Source organism: Chiloscyllium punctatum, chromosome 40 (assembly GCF_047496795.1).
Source record: "Chiloscyllium punctatum isolate Juve2018m chromosome 40, sChiPun1.3, whole genome shotgun sequence".
Classification (NCBI taxonomy): Eukaryota; Metazoa; Chordata; class Chondrichthyes; order Orectolobiformes; family Hemiscylliidae; genus Chiloscyllium; species Chiloscyllium punctatum.
In genome coordinates, this window is record NC_092778.1 from 56332867 (window position 1) to 56360149 (window position 27283).

At 40.6% G+C, this 27283-nt stretch overlaps 1 protein-coding gene across 1 annotated transcript in view; it reads left to right on the top strand.

Moving 5' to 3' along the window:
- The window catches only part of txndc11 (thioredoxin domain containing 11), a 77522-nt gene that overhangs the window by 12947 nt on the left and 37292 nt on the right, over nucleotides 1–27283 (top strand). Inside the window, exons 2-4 of the mRNA XM_072559991.1 lie at nucleotides 3038–3254; nucleotides 7068–7165; nucleotides 13569–13698. Of these exons, the coding sequence (XP_072416092.1) occupies nucleotides 3038–3254; nucleotides 7068–7165; nucleotides 13569–13698 (445 nt within the window). The remainder of the gene's footprint in view (nucleotides 1–3037; nucleotides 3255–7067; nucleotides 7166–13568; nucleotides 13699–27283) is intronic.

Sequence of the window (27283 nt, forward strand, 5' to 3'; positions counted from 1 at the left end):
CCACCCCAGCGAAGAGACTTTGTTTGTTTACCCTATCCGTGCCCCTCATGATTTCATAAACCTCTTAAGGTTCCCCCCCCTCAGCCTCCGATGCTCCAGGGAAAATAGCCCCAGTCTGTTCAGCTTCTCCCTGTAGCTCAAATCCTCCAACCATGGTAACATCCTTGTAAATCTTTTCAGAACCCTTTCAAGTATCACAACATCTTTCCGATGGGAAGGAGACCAGAATTGCACGCAATATTCCAAACGTTTGTTCAAGTGCACTTGGCTACATATGTTTATTGGCTTTCTCTTCCTATCACGAACTTGACAGAAATTGCCAATCAGGTATTGTTGTCAGCGTCAAAGCTGTGGTGTTTGCCACTGTTCTTGAAAAGCTGCCTGAGAAATTTATCGATGGCATTGGTGAATTTCATCCTTTTCCCCTTCATCACTTTTAATTCTAGTTTCTGCTTGAGAGGATTTTTGTCATTCAACAGCAGTGATCTCATCCAAGGCACCAGGCGGCAATTGCACAGCATACCTGGAAATAAAATCAAAAATTTCTGGAGAAACTCAGCAGGGCTGTAGCATCACTGGAGAGTTATGTTTCGAGTCGAAGGACCCTTGTAATTAACAAAAGTTCCAAGTAAAATATTTCACTCCAGCCATGTTGTGGTGATTTCAGTTGAGTGCTCTTTTATATGAACGTTAGGGAGCAGAGGTAAGCCATTCAGTAAGACCATGGGTGATCTAATTTTGGTCATGATTCCCCCCGCATTGCTGATCCTGCTCCCATATCCCCAACTCCCTTAACAATCGAATTTCTACCTAACTCAGCTCGCTGTTATCCATGCTTTAACTTGATTTATCTCACTTTTTTTTTGTGTTTTCTCTTTATGGAAAAAAGACATTTATTTCTAATTAAATCTGTTATCTAACTTGAGTGATCTCAGTGTTATTTGTTAATATCGCTGTAGTTATTTTGTTACGCAAGGTACATGAATATCACTTTGCCCCAATTTTTTGGCTTAGATTTTTACCTTATTTGTCACCCTGAAAATTAAGAAAATGAAATATTAATCTAGCCGAACCAGTTAGTTCACAGTGCAAGAGGAAAAATAGCGAAAAGTGCTTTGTGGGCATCCGGTATCTATGAAACATTTTTACTTTCCATCAAAGTCCAAAACATTTCTGCTGCTGAGTAAACTGATGAACGCATTTTATCATGTATTAGCTGAAAGATTAAAAAGAGGTTCTCAGATGAGGCAGAAAGCAAATACTAGATGTAGAACCAAAAGCATTGACAAAATATGTACGTTAGTAATCTTATACATGATCTCTTTTAAAATAAAGAGGTTGCATTGTGAAAGTTGGCTGCATTTATTTAGTGGTCAATCGATATCAAGAAGCGAAGGCTTGTGGACTGATGTAGCAGCTTTTAAAACCTTGATGTCACAATTTTATGCAGGTATCTGTAAAATGCTTTAAAAACTTATGTGTAAATCTTGTTATAGACTGATATGGCAATGCAGTCTTGCACAGCGAGGTACCAGAGACAACTTAGTTACTTTTTGTAATCTTAAATAATGGCCTTGACACAGAATGATTTGTGTTCCACAGTACTTTGAGTATAGGAGTTAGGATGTTGTGTTGTAGCTGTATAGGATACTGGTGATGCCACTTTTAGAATGTTATGTACGATTTTGGTCATCCTTCTAAGGAAGGATGTTGTTGACAGGGTGCAGAAAAGACTTGGAAGGATGTTACTGGAACTGGAGGGTTTAAGCTATGGGGAGAATTAGGCTGGGGCTAATTAGGCTATAGTGTGGGTGATTCCAAAACTAGAGGGCATAGGTTTCAAATGAGAGAACCTGAGGGGTAACTTTTTCCACACAGGGTGGTGCATGTACGGAATGAACTGCCAGAGGAAGTGGTGGAGACTGGTACAACTACAACATTTAAAAGGCATCTGGAGGGGTCTAGAGGGATATGGGCCAAATGCTAGCAAATGGGACTAGGTCAGATTGAAATGTCTGTTCAGTATGGACGAGATCGACTGAAGGATTTGTTTCTGTGCTGTCTGAATCTAATGACCCAGCCTCCACTTCCACCTCTGTATTAAATGAAAGACCCCTTGGTTTTTAAACTCTTTTTGGGAAATATTTTAACTAATGAGAGGAAACATGTAGCTCTTACCCTTTTCAAGCCCCTCAGAGTATTATATTTCAGTAATCACCTCATTCTTCCAAACTCCATTGAGTATTAGCCTAACCTGCTGCTTGACTTTTCCTTGTAACTGCTCAACCCAGAAATCAGCCCTGTGAACCTTCTGTCTGTCTTAAAGTGACCAAAACTCTACACAGCACTCTGAAAATGGCCTCACCAATGCCCTGTATAGTTGTAGCAAGTCTTCTCTTTCACCATGAGAAATCATCAACATTACATTTGTCTTCCTAATTATTTGTTATATCTGCACCCTGACGATTTGTGATTCAGGTACAAGGACATCCAGGTTTATCTTTACAGCAACATTCTGCAGAATATTAAACAGTACTCTGCTTTCTGAAGTGAAACATTTATGAGAGGATATTACAATCTAGTTGGTATGGTGCATTATTGGATTACAGGTGGCATGGAAATAATCCTATTGAAGTGTGAAGCCTATTTGAGCAATGAATTCCCAGTAAAAATCAGAAATAACCAGCTTTTCACTGTGAATGCTCGTGAATTGTGGGGACTTCAGTCACAGCAAATGGTTTAGTTTCTAATTCATGCATGGTTTGCAAAAGGTAAGATTTCAGATGGATGACATTGAGAAGTAAAAAGGTAAAACATGTTTATTTACTTTTATTTCCATTTCTGTTCCTGATTGATTTAGTATTTTTAGCGTTGCTCCCAAGTCCTAACCGCAATGACTGACATTCTTGTTAAGAGGTGAGAAATTTGAGCACATTATTTCCATTTAAGATGTTCTAGCAGGTTAGGCAATTGTTCAATTTTAAATCCTGATTTCATTATGAGATATGGTTGTTTACTTTTTTGGTTTCTTTTCCAGTCGAGCCAAAGATGTGGTCAAAATGGCCCCACCTCCTGTTCGGTTTTTCTCCCCCAACTCTCCTGTTATTGACCTGTACATGGGGCAACTGGATCAAGTGGAAAGATATTGTCACATATCTGAAGTCTACGTTATTCTGTTTTATGCTCCTTGGTGTGGCGAATCTATTTCTGTTAGGGGAGAAATTGATCAGGTAGCAGTGAAGCTTCGAGATCAGGTGAGTGTTGATTTGTGTCCTTAAACTTTCACTGCCACCTTTGCCTTGCCCTTTGTCAGTACCCTGGTGGGAGTGAATAGTAAACTGAAAGTAAAACCCCATTATTCTCTGAATCGTCATAAGTGTGAAATATGAGCAGTTTAATCACTAGCATGGTTATTGCCTGAATGACTTTTAAGGTGCGAGGGGAGAGGCTTTAGAAAAGACTTAAGGGGCAAATTTTTTTTTTACATAGTGTGGTCTATGTGTGGAATGAACTTCCTGAGGGAGTGGTGGATGTGAGCACAGTTACAGTATTGAGAAGATACTTAGATAAGTACGTGAATAGGAAAGGTTTGGAGGGATAGGAGCCAGGAGCAGGCAGGTGAGACTAGTTTAGTTTGGGATTATGCTTAGCATGGACCGGTTGGACCGAAGCATCTGTTTCCATGCTGTATGACTCTGTCTGACCTAGCTGGATAGTGACCATTGTTAACTAAGATCAAAGAAACTCACCAGGTTTAATCATTTAACAAGAAACTGCTTCTTTATTATAACAACCCTTTGCTCTAAATTATGGCAAAACAGATTATTAATTCCTAATGCAAATTTAAATGGCCATCTTTGAATCCAAATGCACCCATTTATTCATTAACATGTAGGGCAAACTGGTAGACTGTTTAAGAACATTATGGGTGAAAAATGAATAGAGGCACAGCTTGTGGATCTGAGTTCCAACCAAAAGGGAGAAGTGAGGTGACTACCTTGCAAATTCCTTTTGAGTTTTGGTAATGAAATTCTGATGTTGTCAGCTGTGACAATCCTTAATTCAGTAGTCAGTCAGTTGTACTTGACTCTTGGTTTAAATTAGGTGTTTTCTTTTGTAAAGCCTTTGAATGTCTTTTTTTTATTGTTTTTCCCTTCAATTAGAGTGGGTGATGGACAGAATGATTTTACTTGCTGCAGGCTTTTTGCAGACCTGTGTCCCAACTGCTCGCTCGCCTCTTGGTGGTTTAGTGTCAAAATGGTCCTTTTAAACCAATACAAATCTGTGTTGCTTGACAGTTGCTTATTTTCACCCTAAAATACCTTGGTGTCAGTATAAAAGTGTCAAATCCAATTCCAAAGGGGTTATTGTGACGCAGTGGTAACGTCCCTACCTCTATGCTAGCAAGCCTGGATTCAAGTTCCACCTGCTCGAGAGTGTGTAATAACATCTCTGAACAGGTTGCTATAGAAAATACCTCAAATCCAGTTCCAACAAGAGTGCCACACTCTTCCAATTTTCCATCTGGTTGTTTAAAAACAAATATTAAATTCAAACTTTCATTTTCCAGATTATATTTCCAAATTAAATATGTGTAGTCTTTACAACTGGGAGTAAATCCTCAATTAGCAAATGCACTTTGGATGTTATGTGGACTAGAAGTACAGTCTGCTGCAAGCCTTTCACTCTGGGGTTTTTATTCCCCCCACACTTTTTTTCTCCCTAATTTCTATATATTATCATTACTGTATTACCCATTATATTAAAAGGTTACCTATCAATTGTCTGTTGCTAAATGATTTAACCTTGAACTTTTTTATCAGTCTCAAAGCAATGGAAATTTTAATACTTTTAAGTATTTTAAGATGCTGCTAATCTTGGTTGTATTTTAGCGTTTACTGCTTATTAAGAATCCACATTTTGTTTCTGGATTAAGAGGTAAACTTGGAGAAAAGGACATAGGATGTTCATTTGTCATGGATAAGTGAGAATTTAATATAATTCCAGCTTTCCAAATGTTTTCAAGAGTGGGGCTAGGAAAAGATTATTTCATATTAGCAAATTGGTGACACAGTCAGGACTGTCCTCCTAAATGAAGAGGAAGTTGATTTTTACTTTATTCCTCCCCATAGTTTTTAAAATATGGAATGCTGAATCACAAGTGATTGTAACATCTTAAGCGCACGTGATAAATATTTGAAATAGAATGTAAAATGATAATGGAGAAAGAGTGCAGAAATCAGTAAGTAGCACAAGGAAAATAGGATGAACCTTCTTTATGAAATTACAGATGTGAAAGGAAGGGAGGATATTGCTGTAGGGGATTGAGAAAGAGGGTTGAGTATGAAACAGCAGTACCAGTATCATTCGTTTGAGTTCTGTGGCTTAAATGTCATAATGATCTGGACATTTTTTCTTCTGAAGCTTTTCATAGAGACTTGTGAATTGTATTTTGAAGGCTTTTTCAGTTTCTAATCCATAAAGTGCAAGCAATTTACCAAAACTTGTGGACATGTTGGCGTGGATCTTTCACAAGATCACTTCTCAGCACAGAGTTTGGAAAGTTCTGTCCACTGAGGTGATAATACAATGTGTTGGGAGTTTGAAACTATATTGTTCGAAATGCTTCATGTTTCTGGGTGTTGAAAAGTAGTGAGCAGTGGTGATGGTTAAATTGTGGAAAGTGAGTGGTTACCATTTGTAGAAAGGAGTGCTGATTTCTAATGGACAATTAGCTGCTGGGTAATTTGAGGCTTTTAATTACAGGTAAACAAATAGATCTTTGACAGCCAAAACTACAAGTTGGTAGTGGATTACCAAGGAACAATCTCTTAACTTTTAAACTTAGAGTACATCTTGTGCTTCCATAGATACTACTATGCACTTTAGTATTTTCCTTGTATGCTGACACCATTAAAAATCCAGGCATCTCTTCAGTTGCACAGCTTGTTTTAATGCCTGTTTTCAGCTTTTACAGAATTCAATCCCAGAGACAAAATTGGCTTTACTCATATTTTTTTGAATTGGGGAAGCTGTTTTAAATGGAAATCTATTAATCTGGCTCAATTTCTAGGGGCAGTATACTGCATGTAGGAAAGAACTTTAACTACTGAACATAATTATTGTTATTTGGGTAGCAAAACCAGTTCATTTCTTTTCAAGGGTGCCAGAAAGCCTAAATTATAACTCCTAACTCTTTTTTTGTGTCTTAAGATTATGACTCAGCTAGGAATCTTTTAAAATAGCAATGCTGCTCACTTGATTTTATGCAGGAGATTGAAGTTTAACTTCAGTTTGATGTGGACTCCTACCCAAGTATTTTCCTGTAGAATTATTGATGAGACTGAGGTGGCAGTAAGGTATTTTTAAATTATGTGCCTATTGACACGACCTTCCTGCCTCCTACGCCTTGACGCCTACTTACTCACCAGTTATCTATTGTGGGCGTGTTGTAGGTGGCTCTTAGATTAGATTGAAATGTGTAATTTAAAAAGATTTATAAACATCGGTGGCTTGAATTTGTGTGGCGTTATGCAAACCAGCATAGATCATTGGAAGTTCCTTACAGCCGAATTACTCCTTTTAGTTGATTTATTTTTTTTCTTCATTCGTCTGCCTTGTACGTATTCTTGGGTTCAAGTTTTAGTGTCTGCTTGAATTTACTGGTTCAATTCCTGATCCAGGGCAATATGGGAGTGTTTTTTTTAATGTCAGCAATGCTGTTTCTCATGTGTTGCTGAAGCAAGTTTTGTTCTAATAGACTTGAAGGGCACACAACTCTCCTCAAATCGTTTTTTTTAAGTGTTTTCCTTGCTGTTTTTCTCCTCTGCCTTCTAATCACCAACTCTTTCTGGCCCTTGGCCACCAAGACTAGTCATAGAATCCACTCCTCAGTTGTTCATTAATTATCACTGGAGTCTTACTTTGCTGCTGAATTTTTTGTGCATTTTGAATTTGAAGTGTTCTTGGATTAAAATTAAAAAAACTTTAATTGTGTTAAAGCATGATAGTGTTGCTGAGGCTGACGTAACACCATATAATGGAACTGAATTCTTCCCACTGTCTAGGTGCTGTTCATTGCTGTAAACTGCTGGTGGCACCAGGGGAAGTGCAGGAAGCAAATGAATCTCTTTTATTACCCTGTAATCCATTTATACCAGAGAAGGTAAGAAGCCATTTCCCAATTCAGTAAATGATGACCCACCCACAAAATTAGATGACCACTAAAAATGGTTAAAACTGAAAAACATCCCTAAAAGAAGTGCTGCAACCAAAGATTACTTTGTGTGTGCAGGGGGTGGGGGATACTGAATACCATATGTGTCAACTGATTGTCACTCTCATGTGTAAAATCAATCCCTCATCAACCAAAAGATCTAGACTCTCTCTGTACTTGCCATTTATTCTGACTCACTGCTGAAGTCAAACCCGTCCTGGTGCAAACCCACTCCTTGGTGTGCTGTTCTATGATTCTGCCATTGGTAGCAACTGGTCAGCTCCTTGTGTCTATAAAATTCATTTTGCCCTACATTTGCTGGTAGGGTTGGTGGGAACAGTCTCCAACCCAACTCTGGTAATGAGGCAATGAGAGAGGGTGGATTTCAACTTGTCAGCTATTACTCATAAAAGCTTATTCCCTACTTGTATTAATTTCGGAACAGGAGTAGGCCATTTTAACATTCCGTTAACCATTAAAAATAGCGGCATGGTGGCTCAGTGGTTAGCACTGCTACCTCAGCGCCAGGGACCCGGGTTTGATTCCCACCTCGGTGACTGTCTGTGTGGTGTTTGCATGTTCTCCCTGTGTTTGTATGGGTTTCCTCCCACAATCCAAAGATGTGCAGGTCAGCTGAAATTGGCCGTGCTAAATTGCCTATAGTGTTAGGTGCATTGGTCAGAGGGAAATGGGTCGTGGTGGTTTACTCTTTTGGAGGGCCGGTGTGGACTTGTTGGGCCTAATCGCCTGTTTCCATACTGTAGGGATTCTAATAAATATAAGCCTTGAAAACTCAATGTTTATATTAGTATATTTGGTGAGTTTATTTCCCTGGTTTTATCACATTTCCCAATTCAGTTTGTTTTTCCGTTGAAACCGAACCCAATGATTTCGTAAAACAGTGAGCATGTGTCCATACGTGTTAGTCTTGTACAGGAGGCAAATTGAAATGCAAAGAATAAGATATTTTAGAAGGAATGCTTTCATAAATTTTGAAGATTATGCAAGTTCTGACGCAAAGCTTCTTACCTGGACTCTGAGAGAAACTCCAGCCTTAGATATTTGGTTTCTGGCACACATTGTTTGTTTTTGTTTGTTTGTTGTGGAGTTTTAAAGGGATTCATCCATTGAAGCCAAACGTAATCAGGGTGAACTGGTTCATCAACTTTTCTCACCCCATTTATTATTTAAACTCCTACACGTTGTCAAGTTCTCCTTAATTTCCCAATTGTTATCACTCAGCAGGGTATTAAATAAAACCGTCAATTTCTTTTTATTCTTCATGAAACTTGTTTTTTTAAGAAGCTTGGTGTTTCAAGTTACCTTTTTTGTTTCTGACTCCTCCATATAATTCAGTAAATTTCAACTTTCAGGCTATATTTTAAACTATATTAAAATGCTTTGAAAGTTCCTCTTTCCAGTCTTAATGACACACATGACTGCATTCTCATGTTCGTTCAACCAGTCCTATGTGAGCTGGACTTATTAAACTAGAAATATTTTTATGGTGCTAAATTAATGTCTCCCTTTCTACAGCAACCCAGCAGTTTGTAGTATTCTCAACATTAGTGATTTACTGTTAATTAGCTCTACAAGTTGAAATATCACCCAATTTGCCATTACTTCTTTGTGGCATCTCTAAGCTTGAATGCCATCTACCTAGCAGGAGTAGGAGCTTAGACAGATGTGTGCAAGCCCTGCGTATCATGGTGTAGGTATCTAGTTCAGGGTAGTAACATCACATGTCTTTTTTTTGTTTTTGCTATTAAAGGGATTATATCTTTAACCTCTTGGTATTTTCTGTAAGGGTTGGGTCACCCTGTCAGTTGTGAACTGTATGCATTCTAGCAGGCAACCATTGCAAGTAACCTACATTTTCAAGTGTTTGCACTATTTTAACAGGGAGGTAGTATAATTGCTTTTTCTTAAAAGAAGCAACGACCATATGTTTAGTCTTTGGTCTTTGTGAAAGTTGCATTCTGTTCACCCATTTGTTTTACTTGACAGAATAAAACAGCTGTTAGTTTTGAAATTGACTGGATTTCATTAAAGCGAAAAAAAACCACACCTGGCATTGTGGTTTGATATTTCAGAGGGTGGCTTCATTTCTATCAGTTTCAGATCATCCTACTGAAATTAATTAGCGGGAAAAATGCATCCAGGCTAACAGGATTTGAATGCATTTACCGGAGGAAGCAATTATGCAGACTGCCAGACAACGCCATCAAATTATATAAACCATAGGAGGACCTTTTGACCCATTGTTTCTCTACTGACTCTGCTATTCGATTAGTCATACTGATCTTGATTTTTTTTTTAACCTCAAAATGTGCAAATTTCCTCAGACTCCTGTAGCGTCATTTTCATCAATATTCATTTCTTTTTTGAGTTATTAACTAATCGACTGTAAAGTCTTGGCCCAGAAGCCCAAGATTACCCAGAAAGGAGGTCAATACCATCAGTGATTTTAAGACTGGTTACTAAGAAGCAAAAACAGAAGTTGCTGGAAAAGCTTGGCAGATCTGGCAGCATCTGTGCAGAGAAATCAGAGTCAACCGTTCTGAGGAAGTGTCACCGGACCTGCAACTTTAACTCTGATTTCTCTTCACAGATGCTGCCAGACCCGCTGAGCTTTTCCAGCAACTTCTGTTTTTCTTTCTGGTTTGCAGCATCTGTAGTTCTTTCCGTTTTTAACTAAGAAGCAGCAGTTTAGATTTCATAAGGTTTAGTTAAGCTAAGAGGGCAGAAAATAAATCTGCACTGTAAGAGATCAGAATGGTTTACTGATCAGGGTGGACGAGAGAAATAGGGTATCCACTTATCTAAGGCTGCCATCAGAATTGTCGTTGGAACCACTTGCTGGTCCCAAATTGGACAAACACACTGAAGCTGATCTTCGCTTCTGGAGTCAGCAGGCTGTTCTGTTCTGTTTCATCTTGCACTGGACATAATGTCCGGACAAATCCAGTATGAGCCATTTTGCAGAGCCATCCTCTGTTCAAACTTCAGTTAGGACAGAACTTACTGAACTTATCTATCTTCCTTCTTCGATGCCTCTTTTACATACCTTAGTTCTGGGTATCATTGGTCAATCACTTGTCCATCAGCAAAGAAAAGATATTCTGTGTAATCCCTCCTATGTTGGTATGCCTACACAGAAATTTTGTGCCTGTTATTTGCCAGAACATTTTGCTTGACCTTCAGTCAGGTGGTGGGTTTACATATGGGTCATGAGATTTAAACTTTATCAGGCTTTAGGAATATCTTGTTTCAGAGCCCGTGCTGGAGACCGGTCCTTGGCAGAGAGAAACAGGTTTGCACTGTCCTGTTTTGTTAACCCAAGAAGCTCCCTTCGTAATAGATCCATTCCTGTGATCTATGTTTTATGTTGTTTAAAACTTACTACAATATTGATAAAGGAATCGGAGACAAATTATTGAGATGTAAGAAATATCCACTCTGGACTGCAAGCTGCTGCGTTTTATTAAGTGGGCATTTTTAAAGAACTTGTTTTCAGATTTATGATGTGCGATGGCTTTCTTTCCACTTGGATCTGTTATCCGGTATTGAATTGTATGTATGACAGGGTCCATGGATGATGATATCCATTCAAGAGGTGAAGCACTCTGTTGACAAGAAGTCAACTAAAACCTTGAAAAGAGACCATGCCCATTTTCCCCTCATCTGATTAGTGGTAAATATTGTTGTGTGATGATAAAATCATCTGCAGCCTCTTGAAGTGAGGGAGAATATTACTCCATTTATATGAGTGAACTTGCCAAGAAGAGAAAGGGACTTGAACCTTGGGGTAGCATGGTGGCTCAGTGGTTAGCACTGCTGCCTCACAGTGCCAGGGACTTGGGTTCAATTCCAGCCTTGGGCAACTGTCTGTGTAGAGTTTGCACATTCTCCCCATGTCTGCTTGGGTTTCCTCTGGGTGCTCCGGTTTCCTCCCACAATCCAAAGATGTACAGATCAGGTGAACTGGCCATGCTAAATTGTCCATAGTGCTAAGTGCATTAGTCAGAGGGAAATGGGTGTGGGTAGGTTACTCTTTGGAGGGTCACTGTGGACTTGTTGGGCCGAAGGGCCTGTTTCCACACTGTAGGGAATCTAAAGTAATCTATCCAGAACCTTTCATGACCAAGGTGTATCTGAAAGTGCTTACAGCCAGTAAAATATTTTACGTGTTGTGTGTGTAATGTAGGAAATGCAACAGCGAGCTCCATCTAGCTGATGATCTGTTCTTTGTGATGCTGTTCCTGCTCCTTGGATCCTGCCTGACCTGCTGTGCTTTTCCAGCACCACTTTAATCTAGACTCTGATTTCCAGCATCTGCAGTACCTTCCGCCACTGGGATACCTCCACTGGTCTTGTTTGAAATGATGCCATGGGATCTTTTCTATTCCATCAAGAGACCTGATGGGGCCTTGATATAATGGCTTCTCTGAAAAATGACACCACCCCTTCTGAATCTGCCAAATGTGTAAACTTAAAAGTGAAACTTTTTTTTTGTTTAAGCCTTTTTTTTTCTTACTACTACTCTCACTTTCTCTGAAGTTATCTTCTGAAGTATACATCGTGATGCAACAGTAACAAGTCCAAGTGGCTTCTATCCCTGTACCAGCTTGACTAGGTGGTAGTGCATCAGAACTAATCATGATGCTGGCCTCCATTGGCAATTTCACAATAGAATGAGGTGTGCACATCAGGCAATATTTTCACTTGTTATTCCTATCCAAGGCTGGTTGTTGTAATTGGATTTATTCTCATTTAACATTAGTCTCCTAACTCTTCATATTGTTGCACTTGAAACAAAAAGATTTTTCTCAGGCACTAAAAAAAAATTCCAAAGCACTTAAAGTAGCTGGAATTCCTAGGATAATTTACTGAGGAGCACATAACAGTTGGCCTGTTTCCACACTGTAAGTAATCTAATCTAATCTAACTCTGCACTCCAGCACAGTGATGCAGTCTGGAGTGGTTATGGATGCTGTGGGAGAGAGAAACTGGTTTATATAAAGTAACTACTGAGCTCCAATACCATTGGATGAGTATAATGAAAGAATATACTGCATAAAATATGACTGTGTTTCCTGCTTCATCTATCCTTAGAACAAGTGGCTAAATTCTGGTTTAACTGTTCTAGAGATTAGAACATGCAGACAGGAAAGTATTTTAGTACACTTCACAGTTTTCAAGTTAATTTGAAAAGGGCATATGAGGGTGACAATTTTTATAAATGCTAGTAATGGAAATTGCAGGGTACTTAGCTGGGCAGCTGACAGAGCTTGTTCATTTTTGGCGTGGTAAGTTTTTTTTTAATTGTGTTTCTTTGTACAGTTGCTTGCAATCCAGAAGCCATTAGTTGAAAAATTAACTGTATTAAAAATGTTACTGGTAGCTTATTTAAACAATGTGCAAGTCTGTGATAACATTACAGAAGGCTTGTTCTATGGTTTTTGTCTCAGCTGCTGCAATATTTGAGCAACAGCTTGGTCATCAAATTAAAAGCTCGCTGGTATGAGTAATCACTTGTTCTTCCCAAGGGGAAGAATTACTGAAATGCCGATGTACCAAAAGAGTCTTTAAATTGGATTTTTAATGCAAAAGCATTGCGGTTCAAGAAGATCATAAAATATTTTGATTAGCAAATTGCAATTTCAACATTTTTTAAGGCATCTGGGTGGCTCATGGAATTTAGATCTAATATTTAAACTTTTTGTTTTAAATATTTATGTTCGTTTGAATTAATTTCCCCTCTCAATGTAAAAATCTCACCAAAATCTCTTTTGTATTTCAAACCATTGGGAGAGGATTTAACCTAAACTGGCATTACTGTTGAAATGCCCCCAGGGTGGTTGGTGTTGGCACCTGATTGATGCATTAGGAGGTACTCAAGCTGTATTTTTAAGATATATGGCGATGACCTGGAAGGATCATTAGTGTACATCTAATCTACTTCCTGATAGCTATTGGGAATATCCTAATCCTTTAGCATCTATCAACTTGAGCACTAAATCATACGCATTCTTCCCTTCAAATAATTTTTAATGAGGAAACTTTTATTAATTTTAGGTTATGTGCAAGTATCAATTTTAAGGGTTTCCAGAAAAATAAAACTTTTGTCAAAATAAATTACCCCAAATTTGCTAATGGCTGAAGATTTTGTTTGAGACATGAGGACAACTAACCTTAGCATTGATGGCTTTTATGGCTGAGATGTTGGCCTAGAATATATGTAAAAAAGTTATCTTTCCCTTGTTTTGGTTTATTAGTTATATTAAACTTTCCAGTTGAGATAAAAGTTCCACAATATCACAATTCATTGAAATTCTTTTTATTACTTTAGGTTTGGCCCTATCGAATACAAAGGCCCTCTTACATCTGCTTACATTCATGATTTCATTCGACGAGTAATGAGTCCACTGCAATACATCGCAACTCATTCTATCTTGCTGAATTTTCTTTCACATTATGAGGTAGGTTTTTTTTATTGTGGGCGAAGGAGGAGTCTAACATTTGGTTCTGTGTGTATATTGTTATGAGATATTGATGAGTGTGCGCTAAATGTGGTATGTCTAGGATGTTCAGTTTTCTTCACGTGACAGGCTATGTATTCTATCTGACTTAACATAAAATGTTAGTAGAGATGTTACATTGTGGAATTTTTAAGATCCTAATCATTATTTGAAATGCAACATTTTTCTTGCGTTCTGATCAACAGTCTTCCTTAAAGATCGCCAGCAGTAAAGTAACTAGTCACCTGTGTAGCTAGTGATGGTGCTTCAAAGCAAATTATCTTTTGTGATCTCCTGAGTGATACAAACAAAGAAAATTTACAGCCTGGGAACAGGCCCTTCAGCCCTCTAAGCCTGTGCCAATCCAAATCCATTGCCTAAACTTACTGCCCAATTCCTAAGGATCTGTATCCCTCTGCTCCCCACCTATTCATGCATCCTTCCAGACACACCTTAAATGAATCTACTCTGCCTGCCTCTACTACCTCTGCTGGCAACACATTCCCGGCACCTACCACCCTCTGTGTAAAGTGTTTACTTTTTTCCTATTACTTTTGAATGCGTGACCTCTCGTTATTGAATCCTTCACCCTGGGAAAAAAACTTATCTCTATCCATCCTGTCTGTACCCTTCATGATTTTGTAGACCTCAATCAGGTCCCCCCTCAATCTCCTTTTCTCTAATGAAAATTATCCTAACCTACTCCACCCCTCTTCATAGCTAGTACCTTCCATACCAGGCAACATCCTCATGAACCTTCTCTGTACCCTCTCTAAAGCTTCCACATTCTTTTGGTAATGTGGCAACCAGAACTGTACACCGTATTCTAAATGCGGCTGAACCAACATTGTGTACAATTTTAACTTGACCTGCCAGCTCTTATACTCGATACCCTGGCCAATGAAGGCAAGCATACCATATACCTTCTTGACCACTCTATCCACCTGTGCAGCCACCTTCAGGGTATAATGGACCTGAACTCCCAGATCTCTCTGCTCATCAACTTTTCCCGAAGTTCTTTTGTTTACAGTATAGTTCGCTCTAGAATTAGACCTTCCAAAATTCAACACCTCGCATTTGCCTGGATTGAATTCCATCTGCTACTTCTCCGCCCAACTCTCCAGTCTATCTATATTCTCTTGTATTTTTTGACAGTCCCCTATGCTTTCTGCTACTCCACCAATCTTCGTGTCATCTGCAAACTTACTGATCAGATCACCAGTGCCCTCCTCCAGACCATTTACATATATTGCAAATAACAATGGCCTCAGCACAGCTCCCTGTGGAACACCACTGGTCACCTTTCTCCATTTCGAGAAACTCCCTTCAACTACTAATCTGTCTCCTGTTGCTCAAACCAGTTCTTTATCCACCTAGCTAGAATACCCTGCACATCATGTGACTTCACTTTCTCCACTAGTTTACCATGGGGAACCTTATCAAATGCCTTACTAAAGTCCGTATATATGATATCTATAGCCCTTCTTTCATCTATCAACTTGGTTACTTCCTCGAAGTGCCTTACTAACTTAAGAGTTCTATCTCCTTGGCACAAAGCCATGTTGCCTAACATTGATAAGCCCATTCTTTTCCAAATGTAAATAGATTCTGTCCCTCCGTGCCTTCTCCAGCAACTTTCCCAGCACTGACGTCAGGCTCACTGGTCTGTAGTTACCTGGAATATCCCTACTACCCTTGTACAGGGGAACAACATTAGCAACTCTCCAGTCCTCCGGCACTTCTCTTGTATTTAAGGATGCTACAAAGATATCTGTCAAGGTCCCCGCTATTTCCCCTCTTGCCTCCCTCAGCAACCTGTGATAGATCCCATCCAGTCCTGGGAATTTGCCCACCTTATTATCCTTTAGCTTACTCCACACACCCTCCTTGGTTATGTCAACGTGATCCAGAGCAAACTAACTTGTATCTCTAATTTCAACATTTATCATGTCCCTCTCCTCCGTGTACACTGATGCAAATGTCACTCCATTTTCTCCGGTCCGACACACAGCCTTTCTTCCTTCCTTATCTTTTAGCAGACCAACCCCCTCTCTAGTTGTCCTCTTGCTTCATATGTATGAATATAAGGCCTTGGAATTCTCTTTCATTCTGCTTGTCAAAGTTATTTCATGACCATAGCTGGCTTGATTCCTCGTTTAAGACTGGTCCTACTCTCCCAATATTCCTCCAAGGCCTGTTCTGTACTTAGTTGCCTGGACCTTACGTACGCTTCCCTTTTCCTCTTGGCCAGCTGTGCAATTTCTCCTGTCACCCACAGTTCACAAATCTTGCCTTTCCTATCCCTTGTTTTCAAAGGGGCTTGCCTATCCTACACTATCTTCAACCTCTCTTTGAAAGCCTCCTATGTATCAAATGTGGACTTCCCTTCAAATAGCTGCCCCAAATCCACATTTCCCAGCTCCTGCAGAATTTTGATACAGTTGGCCTTGGCCCAGTTTAGTACTGTTCCCTTAGGACCACTCTCATCTTTGTCTATGAGTATTCCAAAACTTACAGAATTGTGGTCACTATTCCCGAAGAAAACCCCCATTGCAACTTCTGCCACCTGGCCTGGCTCATTCCCCTACACCAGGTCCAATATGGCCCCTTCCCTCATTCTAGGAAACTTCCCTGGATGCCCCTTACAAATTCTACTCCATCTAAACCTCTGACACTAAGTGTATCCCAGTCAATGTTGGGAAAATTAAAATCTCCCATCACCACCACCCTGTTGCCTGTACATTTTGCCATAATTTGTTTACCTATTTGTTGTTCTACCTCAAGCTCTCTGTTGGGAGGCCTGTTGTACAGCCCCAACAATGTAACTGCACCCTCCTTATTTCTCAGCTCTACCCATAATGCCTCATTGCTCAAGCCCTCCATAGTGTCCTCCTTTAGCACAGCCGTGATATCATCCCTGACCAATACAACAACTCCTCTCTTTCCTTCCTTCCTTCCTTCCCGCCCCCCCCCCCCTTACTTACCTCCCTGTCCTATCTGAAGCATTTATATCCTGGAACATTTAGTTGCCAATTATGCCCTTCCTTCAACCAAGTCTCTATGATCGCAATTACGTCATACTCCCAGGAACCAATCCAAGCCCTAAGTTTGTCTGCCTTACACACTATATAGGACCGTAATTTTCCCCCCAGACGTAGTCGACGATGCCCTCCACCGCATCTCTTCCACTTGCCGCTCCTCTGCCCTTGAGCTCCGCCCCTCCAACTGCCACCAGGACAGAACCCCACTGGTCCTCACCTACCACCCCACCAACCTCCATGCCCAGCGTATCAGCCGCCGCCACCTCCAAACGGACCCCACCACCAGGGACATATTTCCCTCCCCTCCCCTATCAGCGTTCTGAAAAGACCACTCCCTCTGTGACTCCCTCGTCAGGTCCACACCCCCCACCAACCCAACCTCCACTCCCGGCACCTTCCTCCCACCCCCCCCCCCCCCCCCTTACTTCCCTCCAAGGCCCCAAGGGACACTTCCATATCCGCCACAAATTCACCTGCACCTCCACACACGTCATCTATTGCATCTGCTGCAGCCGATGTGGCCTCCTCTATATTGGGGAGACAGGCCGCCTACTTGCGGAACGTTTCAGAGAACACCTCTGGGACACCAGGACCGACCAACCAACCCAACCACCCCGTAGCCCAACACTTCAACTCCCCCTCCCACTCCACCAAGGACATCCAGGTCCTTGGACTCCTCCATCGCCAGACTATGGCACCATGACGGTTGGAGGAAGAGCTCCTCATCTTCCGCCTGGGAACCCTCCAACCGCAAGGGATGAACTCCGATTTCTCCAGTTTCCTCATTTTCCCCTCCCCCCCCCCCCCCCCCCACCTTGTCTCAGTCAAATCCCTCGAACTCAGCACCACCTTCCTAACCTGCAATCTTCTTCCTGACCTCTCTGCCCCCACCCCACTCCAGCCTGTCACCCTCACCTTGACCTCCTTCCACCTATTGCATTCCCAACGCCCCTCCCCCAAGTCCCTCCTCCCTACCTTTTATCTTAGCCTGCTGGACACATTTTCCTCATTCCTGAAGAAGGGCTGATGCCCGAAACGTCGATTCTCCTGCTGCCTGACCTGCTGCGCTTTTCCAGCAACACATTTTCAGCTCTTACACACTATATACTCCTTACATGAAAGCAGATCTTCAGATCACCAGTTCCTTTGTGTTCATCTGCTCTCTCCCTACTCTTGGTAATGCTAACTTCATGATCCTGTTCCATACAGTCTCTAGTTTCCTCCTCACTGTCTACTAGCCTTCTCCTCTGGTTCCCAGCCCCCTTCCACGTTAGTTTAAACCTTTCCCACAGGAGTAGCAAAACTCCTTCGAGGACATTAGTTCCAGTCTGGTTCATGTGTAGACCATCCAATTTGTAACAGTCCCACCTTCCACAGAACCAGTTCCAATGTCTCTCAGATCTGAAGCCCTCCCTCCTACACCATCCCCGAAGCCACGTGTTCATCCTACCTATTCTTTCATTTCTACCCTGGCTAGCACACTGCACTGGTAGCAATCCTGAGATCACTACCTTTTTGAGGTCCTCCTCTTCAACTTCTCTGCTAGCTCCCTGAATTCTGCTTTCAGCACCTCATCTCATTTTTTACTTTTATCATTGGGGCCTATATGCACTACTGGCTGTTAACCCTCCCCTTTAAAATGCTCTGCAGCCGATTGGTGACATCCCTGACCCGAGCACCTTGGAGGCAACATATCATCCAGGAGTCTCGTTTTCAGCCGCAGAATTGCCTATCTACACCCCTTGCAATAGAATCCCCTATAAGTATGGCCCTGAGTCTTTTTCCTGCACTTCTGAACAGTAGAGCCTGCCACAGTACCATGATCCTGGCAACTGCTGCCTTCCCCTGGTGAGCCATCAGTATTCAAAACAGTATGCCTGTTTTGGAGAGAGATGACTGCAGGGGCCACCTACACTGCTTTCCAATCTTTTGGTCACCCATTAACTGTCTCCCTCAGCAATTCTAATCTGGTGTAACCATTTCACTAAGTGTGCTATCCACGACCACCTCAGCATTGCAGATGCTCCACAGTGAGTCCATCCGCAGCTCCAGAGCTGTCATGTGGTCAAACAAGAGCTGCAGCTGGACACACTTCTTGCAAGTGTCAGGGATGTCGGTCACATCCCTGAGCTCCCACATCAAACGAGAGGCACATGCCACGGGTCTGAGGTCCCCTGCCATTGTAAGCCTTAGCTTTAACTCAACTAACTAATGCCAAACAATGCACTTAAATATATAAAACAAAAAAAAGCCTTACCTTACAGAGACCTTTTTCTTCTGCTTAGAGAAGGAGGTGGGAGGGAGATACTACACTTGTAGTATCTCTGGTTTAGCCGCTGCCCAAATATATACGAAGTCCTTACCTTTCCGGCAACCACCTGGTCCCAACGTCACCTCTGCTCTGTGTCCCGTTGCTCCCGGACAGGAAAAAGCTGATGTTGAATGCATCAAAGTCTTTTTTTATTATTTCCCCCTTCAAGGCCAAGATTGGCACTTTATGCTGAACTTTCCAAAAACAATGGTTTTATTTTAATTTGTTTTTTTCTGTCAGAGGTTTCCCCAATGGTGCTATCATGCTTTGCCAAAGCCGTGTGGAATAATTGTGGACAATATAAATAAGCAAAGTTAACTTGAAAAGTTTGATTTTGAAAATTTTACATGGAAAAGCGGTTTTCTGCTAATGCTAGTCTTCCAGCCCTCCGAAGCTTTAATGGGAGGGGTAAAATACCAGTTTATACTTGTGTAATTTCATCTTGTAGCAGTCATTGTCGAGAGAGCACAGAATACTGTACTTCTCAAAATCTGTTTTCACTTTGTAAAGACAAACTTCAATGTAATTTTGTTTGAAATTTGAGCTCATGATATCTGTGTGCTTATCTATCAAGACTTTACATTTATTACAGCACAACCTCACGATATCTGAAATTATATGCAGCAAAAGTACAGCCAGTATTGTAAAGTGCTTAGGAAAGCACACAGCAAGATCCCAATAAAATCAGTGACGAGACAGTTTGATTTTAGTGTTGGCCAGGGAACTGAGATGACTTTTTAATCCAGTAGTTTGTCTTGGATAATTCATGCCAAGGGTTCATTGATGTAGTGGTGACAATTGCATTTTCTGAGGTGGATGCCTTTAAGCGGAGTCCCCATCTGGTTGCTTAGGTGGGTAGAAAGGTTTCTTTAGCTTCACCTTGAAAGAGGAGGTAGTTCTCAGGATTTCCTGGTCGATATTCACCTTCAATCTGCAATAGTTTAATTGGTCATTTATCTCGCTGTGTTTTGTAGAATCGTTGAGGCAATAAACTGTATTTGTCTGCATAGTCACAATCTAACTCACTGAATGTGAAGCAATTTAAGATGCCCCTGAAGATGTAATGAGTTACTGTGTAAATTAGAGTTTGCCCTTACATGCTGTACACTAGGTATTCATAATGCAGAGGTGCCGGTGTTGGACTGGGGTGGATGAGCTCAGAGGTCACACGAGACAATGTTATAGTCCACCAGATTTATTCGAAATTACAAGTCTACACCGACCCGCTGAAGCGCAACCCACCCACACCCATTCCCCTTCATCAGGCAAGGTTATTCATAGTCCTTGTCTTATTCAGTATATAATTTTGATGTGTTATTTTTATACTGCCAAGTTCACCCCAGAACCTTTAGCGATACTTAGTGACTTTTGGATTGTTGTTTTTACAAATTTTTCAGTTAACAGCACAAAGTGTTTTTTCAAAAAAATTTCAAAGGAATGAACATTAATTGAACTTTAGAGGTTGTGGTTCTGTTTGGATTTCCCAAGTTATTATTGATAGTGAGAATTACTAAGGCTTTTTTCCTACTGGTATTTTATGTTGATTGTACCCTATATCCAAAGTATTGCTGAACGGGGCTTTTTTAAATATAAGGTTTTATAGAACTAGATCACAATCTGTAAGACTTGGCTCTTGGTTTTGACCATAAATCTTTCAAGTGTCGGCATAATTTAGAAATGTTCTGTAACAACCACAGGCAAGGCTTTGATTACCAGTTCACCACAAGAGGGAACTCGACCATCGAAGCATTCTTACAGCAGTAAGATAAAACTAAGTCACCAATTTGTGAAGTTATAATGGAGCTGTTCTTCTCTGAATAAAATGTATTTCATTAGCTAATTGATAAATTTATGGAGTGGTTTGAAGTCTGTAAATACAACTTGGATTATTAGTGACTCACCTTGCATGTTAATTTGCATGGATTCTTAAAGATGGCAGGATATATTGAAGAGTATATTGGCAGATTTAGGGATGTTGGATTTTTAAATAGAATTGTTGAGCACCAAAGAAGGGAAGTTATTCTGAAGTTTTTTAAAGTTCTGGCTAGGCCACGACTAGGGTATTACGTCCGGTTTAGGTGGCCACACTTTAGGAAGAATGTAGAGGTCCCTGAGAGGGTGCAGAGGAAATTTAGATTAGATTAGATTACTTACAGCGTGGAAACAGGCTCTTTGGCCCAACAAGTCTACACCGACCCGCCAAAGCGCACCCACCCACACCCATTCCCCTACATTTACCCTGCACCTAACACCACTTCGATGGTCGAATTTAGCACGGCCAATTCACCTAACCTGCACATTTTTGGACTGTGGGAGGAAACCGAAGCACCTGAAGGAAACCCATGCAGACACGGAGAATGTGCAAACTCCGCACAGTCAGTCACCTGAGGCGGGAATTGAACCGGGGTGTCTGGCGCTGTGAGGCAGACCTAACCACTTTGCCACCATGCCGCCCACGAATGGTTCTGAGGATGGGGGATTTTCGCTGCAGTGTTGGGTTAGAATCTGGTGGTGTTCTCCTTGGAACAAAGAACATGAGACAGAATTTGATTACACCCATTCAAAAGTATTAGAGCTTTGGACATGGTAGATGACTAATGCTGTTCCCATTAGTTGGTGCAAGGACTCGAGGTTTATATAAGATCAGAAGTATGCAGACAACAGCTTGCTGTGCACCAGATTTTTAAACCATTCTTCATCTCTATAGTTCTGCATACCATAAACTCAACCTGTCAATGTTTTCCAAACAAAACTCTGACCAAAAATCCCCAACTTGCTCAGTCAAATGTTCCATATATGCTGGAGGAGAGATTCTGGAATGTGAGGAACACTTCTCATGCTTTGGCAATCACTTCTCTCAAAACGCTACCATTGAGGAAATTCAGTATTGGATATATCAATACCACCTTGTACAAACTGTGGTAGTGTATGTTTGACAACAAACAGCTCTTCAAGGCCAAGAAATATTTTATGGAGAGAACCAATGTTATAACCGCCCTCGTATTCGACTAGAGCCACTCTGCCAACAATGGCATGTGGTACATTCTCTGGATTTGATAGTCAGGGAAACACTTGTGTCCTTTTTAAAGTAAGCACTATAAGCAAACAAAGCTCCAATAAAATCAACTGCAATGGTTGGATTCTGGTCTGGACAACTTAAAGTATCTCTTCTGTTTTCTCAAATAGCCCCTTTCAGAGGAGGCCACAGAAAATCCTTTAAAAGCACTCTGAAGCTTTTCTTGAATGTGAAAGCATTGACATACGTGACTGGGAGGAGCTTGCTACAGCTTGGCCATCAAGCTGTATGTTTTAATCCTGAATGCCTTAACAATGAGGTACAGTGGTGAAGAAAGGGAAGTCAGTCCTGTGCTCCAGGTCTTGCTGCCTTGTGGGATATCTACTCCATGTGCTTGTACAGGTCGTTCTCCCATAACATGATGGTTGTGTTCATGCGCAACCCTGTGTTATAGGAAAATTGTGCTCGAGGAACTGTGCTTAAAGTGTTGGCGATGTAATCATGTTACAGCCAACGCACACTTTAAAAGTTCATGCTTTAGTAGCAATGTCCTCAATTCATCAATTGCGTTATAACAAATTCGCTCTAATGAAACTCTCCTTATAGTAGAACAGCCTGTAGGTCTGCACTGGCTTGTTCAGTCATCTTTAAGTTGAGCTGTAGCTGACAACAATCAAGGGGAGACTTTTTTTTAAAATCTTTCTCTCGCTGTGTACATCATGGACTAAGCTGACATTTGTTGTTCATCCTTGAACTTAATTTAAGATTGGAATAAGATATACCAGAAAATGTGAGAGAACTTATAAGTGGTAAATGTTCTACAATTCAATACCCACGAGGCTACTGGCAGTGGAGGCTGTTAATCATTTCAAGAGAAATTTCAGTGGGCACTTGAGGGGAATAAGTATGCCTGGTTAAGAGTATGGAGAGTTGGCTTCGATCTAATGGGCTAAATGCCCTCTTTCTGTACTGTAGTAATTTATATAAATGTGGCACAAACAAAAATAGACTTACATGGCAGATCAGTCTTAAAAGTCTGAAATATGTTGCTATTGAAATAATCTTTTTGAGCAGGTGGAGCTGAGATTAAGCTGCAGAACAGAGCAAGGCTGCTTCCTCACATTTGGCCTGCGGCCTTTTTGAAAACCATGATGTCTATGCTTTTTCTTAAGTTGGTCTTCTAATTCATATTCTGGGAGCCCTTTCTTCTTTGGTTGTTGCTAAATCCGTTTCATATTGTCCCTAATAAGCTCCACTTCAAAGATTTTGGAAAGCTGATTCAATAGGAGACCATTTGTTGATTGCTGGGTTCCAGAATTTGAAATAAAGTGAAAATTGATTATTTCTCTCTCAAAGTTTGCATCAACAAAGCCTTTGGCTATATCAAAATGCCTTGAGGGCCTTCCAAAGACTTGACTTTGACCAGTGCTTCTGGTGCCACCTCTGCTGCTGATTCTGAAGCCTTTTGTCAATGGTGGAGGCATAAATTGAAGAGGATGTCAACAATATTCAGGTTGGAGTAAAAATTAGCTGAAGTAATGTTTTAAATTTAGGAAAGTGGGTTGTTCCATGTGAATATTTTTCTTGTTTTTAATTTATTGCCTGTCCCTAATTGCCCTACAGAAGAGTTGGTGAACTACATTTTAGAACTGCTGCAGTCCATGTGTTGTAGGTAAATCCACAATGCTGTTAAGTAAGGAATTCCAGGATTTTGACCAGCAGCAGTGAAGGGACGGTGACATATTTCCAAGTCAGGATGGTGAGTAGTTTGGAGGGGTAACTTGCAGGTGGTGGTGTTCCCATGTATCTGCTGCCCTTGTCCTTCTAGGTGGTAGAGGTCATGGGAATGGAAAGTGCTGTCTGAGGGCCATTGGTGAATTTCTGCAGAACAACTTGTAGACAGTACACACTGTGTAAGTTACGGAGGGAGTGAAAGTTTGTGGATGTTGTGCCAATCAAGCAAGATGCTTTGTTGTGGATAGTATCAAGCCTCTTGAGTGTTGTTGGAGCTCTAGGCAAGAGGTGAGTATTCCATCACACACCTGACTTTGCCTTGAAGATGTTGGACAGGCTTTAGGAACTCGAGGGTGAGTCCAATTCAGTTTCTGGTCAATGGTAACCTTCAGGATATTGATTAGTGGAGAATTCAGTGATGGTAACACCATTGAATGCCCAGGAGCAGTGGTTAGATTGTCTCTTATTAGAGGTGGTCATTGCCTGGCATTTGTGTGGCTTAAATATTACTTGCCACTTGTCCAGCTCTTGTTGCATTTGACCATGGACTGCTTCAGTAACTGAGGAGTTGCAAATGGTGCTGAACATTGTGCAACTGTCAGCAAATGTTCCCACTTCTGACCTTTTATAAAGAGCAAAGATCTTGATGAAGCAGCTGAAGATGGTTGGGCTAGGGCACAATCCTGAATGCTGCATAGAAGTAATTCAGAACTTGGAGTGCACCTGATAGCAATACATCATGAAAAAAATTACAATTGTACATTGCCTGATATTGACCAAAATTCCTGTTAGTTCTTCTAATTCATTATAGTTCATTGCAACATGACTACTTTCAGGGTTTCTGTGTAGACGTTATACAATTTATAACTGGCATCAATTAACTTCAATAAATAAATCCGTCTGTAACTTTACTTTTAGTTCCAGTGTACATGGAAAGTGTCTCTTCTTTGCACTCGGAGTCTTGGAGATGAAAAACTGTTCCGTTGTGGGTGTGTGAAATGGCATTGTCACTGCTATAGTTTGTTAAAATGCCAGTAAACAAAGTCTCCAAACTAGTGTTTTGTGTGACTTTAAATGTTTCTAACTGAGTGTGTTACCTCTTTGTACATGCCATTCCACTGGCAAGTGTTAATTAATCAGCTCTGTTGTTGCTCTGAGCAATTGAAGCTAGCTTATGACCTAGTTTTGTAAGAATGTAAAATTAAAGGATTGTGGTGAAAACCGTGTTTTAATAACAGGAATTATACTAGAGAGACAGTGTTTTGCTAAAATTTAGGTAGAGAATAAAACTTTTACTCCATTTGCCATTTTATCATGAGAATGGCACAGAAAAGGGCATGTCTAGTTTCCACACGATATTGAAGTTTAACTATTTCAACGTAAGCTTGAGCTAACGTAGATGAAGGAGATGTCTCCAAATGCAGTTTCTTGACTTTGGTTCTCCAGTTGAGGTTGTGGGGGAAATAAACTCACATACTGAGGATGGACGCTGGGCTTTTGTATCAACAGTTTTGAGGATAGTCAGCTGGTTGAGTGATGGGATAGTGGTGCAAGAGACAGAAGTTGAGGTGGGACAGACTAAACAGGAAATTTCTAGAACAACTGCCCGGCTAATAAAACAGCAATATTCTGGATGTGCTGGAAATCTGAAATAAAAATGACAAAGGCTGGATTCACTCAGGTCACAGTTGTGGAGCAAAAGAACAAGAGAATGTTTCAGGTCCCTGATAAAACATCAGTTCACATTTGGTTGGCCATGCCTCATTTTGTTTCCTTTACCCCCATGACTGAGCGTTATATTTCTTAAAATGCAACAAGTGCCCATTAAAATTTATGGAGATTGAAGTTACAATCCTTTTAAGATGTTAAATGACAGTATTGAATCAAAATGAGGGAATCTTTCTACTTTATGAATCATTGCAATAGTGCTTAGAATACTGTGAGAGTTCTGGTTGTCATAGCACCAAAAGGTAATAGATCATGTGGACCATAATTTGCTGTTACACTTTATCCAGAAAAGTAGAACATGTTTCAAGTGAAATAAAAACTCCTGGTTGACTGAGGAGCCATGCTTTAGAAGGTGATGATTCTGAAAGAGAAAGCATTTTAAGCTGTACTAATTTCCATCCAATCAGGTGATGTTACAGACCCTGAGAGGGGAAGGTACAGTCTCCAGCACATAGTCCATGGTGATTGACATGTCATCTCTAGCTTCTGATAGTTTCAAAGACTATGTTAACTAGTCAATGTAACTTGTGCCTATTGTTATCATAATATTTTTTAAAAATCTAGATCTTGCTGTGTGACTCTTGTGTTTTTTTTTCTCTGGTTTATCCCCTACAATTGCTAATTAAACAGGCCCTGATACTCAGACTAGCAAGGAGGGTTAAGGGTCTTGTGACCACAAGATCTGAGCTCAAGTCCCACTTGCTGCAGAATTGTGTCATTGCACTTCTGAATAGGTTGATTAAAAATATCTGGAAAGGAGGGTTGCGGCCTGTGATAGTGTCCATATCTCTGAACCAGCAGTTCCTGTTTCAAGTTTCACCTCCCCAGAGGTGTGTCACGACATGTCTGAATAAGTTGGTTTAAAAAAAATTAGAAATAGGTATTGGGCGCAACACTGTGCCTCAACAACTCACCAATTATTGATACTGTAACATATGACCTGTAGTAGTGAGAACCCAAAAGAAAACTTTGATTAAAAGAGAAATGAAAAGATAGCTGAGGAGGAAGGGTTGGTAAAGCTTTAATCTTTTCTTTGCGAGAATTCCATCTGTGGGAAAATATAAAATATTTTAGAGAGCAAGTAGTGAACCTGTGAAACAGGCTCCCCAGGTGGTGGTGGAAGGAGAATTGATTAATATTTGAAGCAGCACTCTGGTGATTTGGCATAGCTTACATGAAAGGACCTGTTTAGTTTGGGACTTGATTATTTATCACACAGAATTTGTTCACACCTTTTTTTTTACTTTGGGTTGATAGGAAGACTAATTACTGAAGCTTGGCTTTTGTGATCAGTCTACCGCTCCATTACCATTGTACCAAACAACTGTTAAATCTTAGAAGCCGAGTTAGGCAGACTGTGGATTTCTTTTCATCAAGCAGTTATGTTGCTTCTATCCTAGAGCCTGTTTCTCAGAATGTATCCTCCTCAAAAGGGAGCTTCCATTTGGTAAAAGTTTTTAAGGATGATATTTGAAAGACAGTAATAGCTTACTCCTAATGGATAGATATATATTTTGCCCTCCATCACTATTGGATTTACCAAACCAATGCAGGATATTTATGCTGTTGTAATAAATATGAAATCCAAATTTGCAAGCTGTTTATAGAAATTATAACATGGCTCTTAATGCCAGATTTAATGAAAGTTAACATCCTCCGATCCCTGTAATTTTGCCCTTCTGGCAAATTAATTACCTAAAGTTTCCTGTATACCTT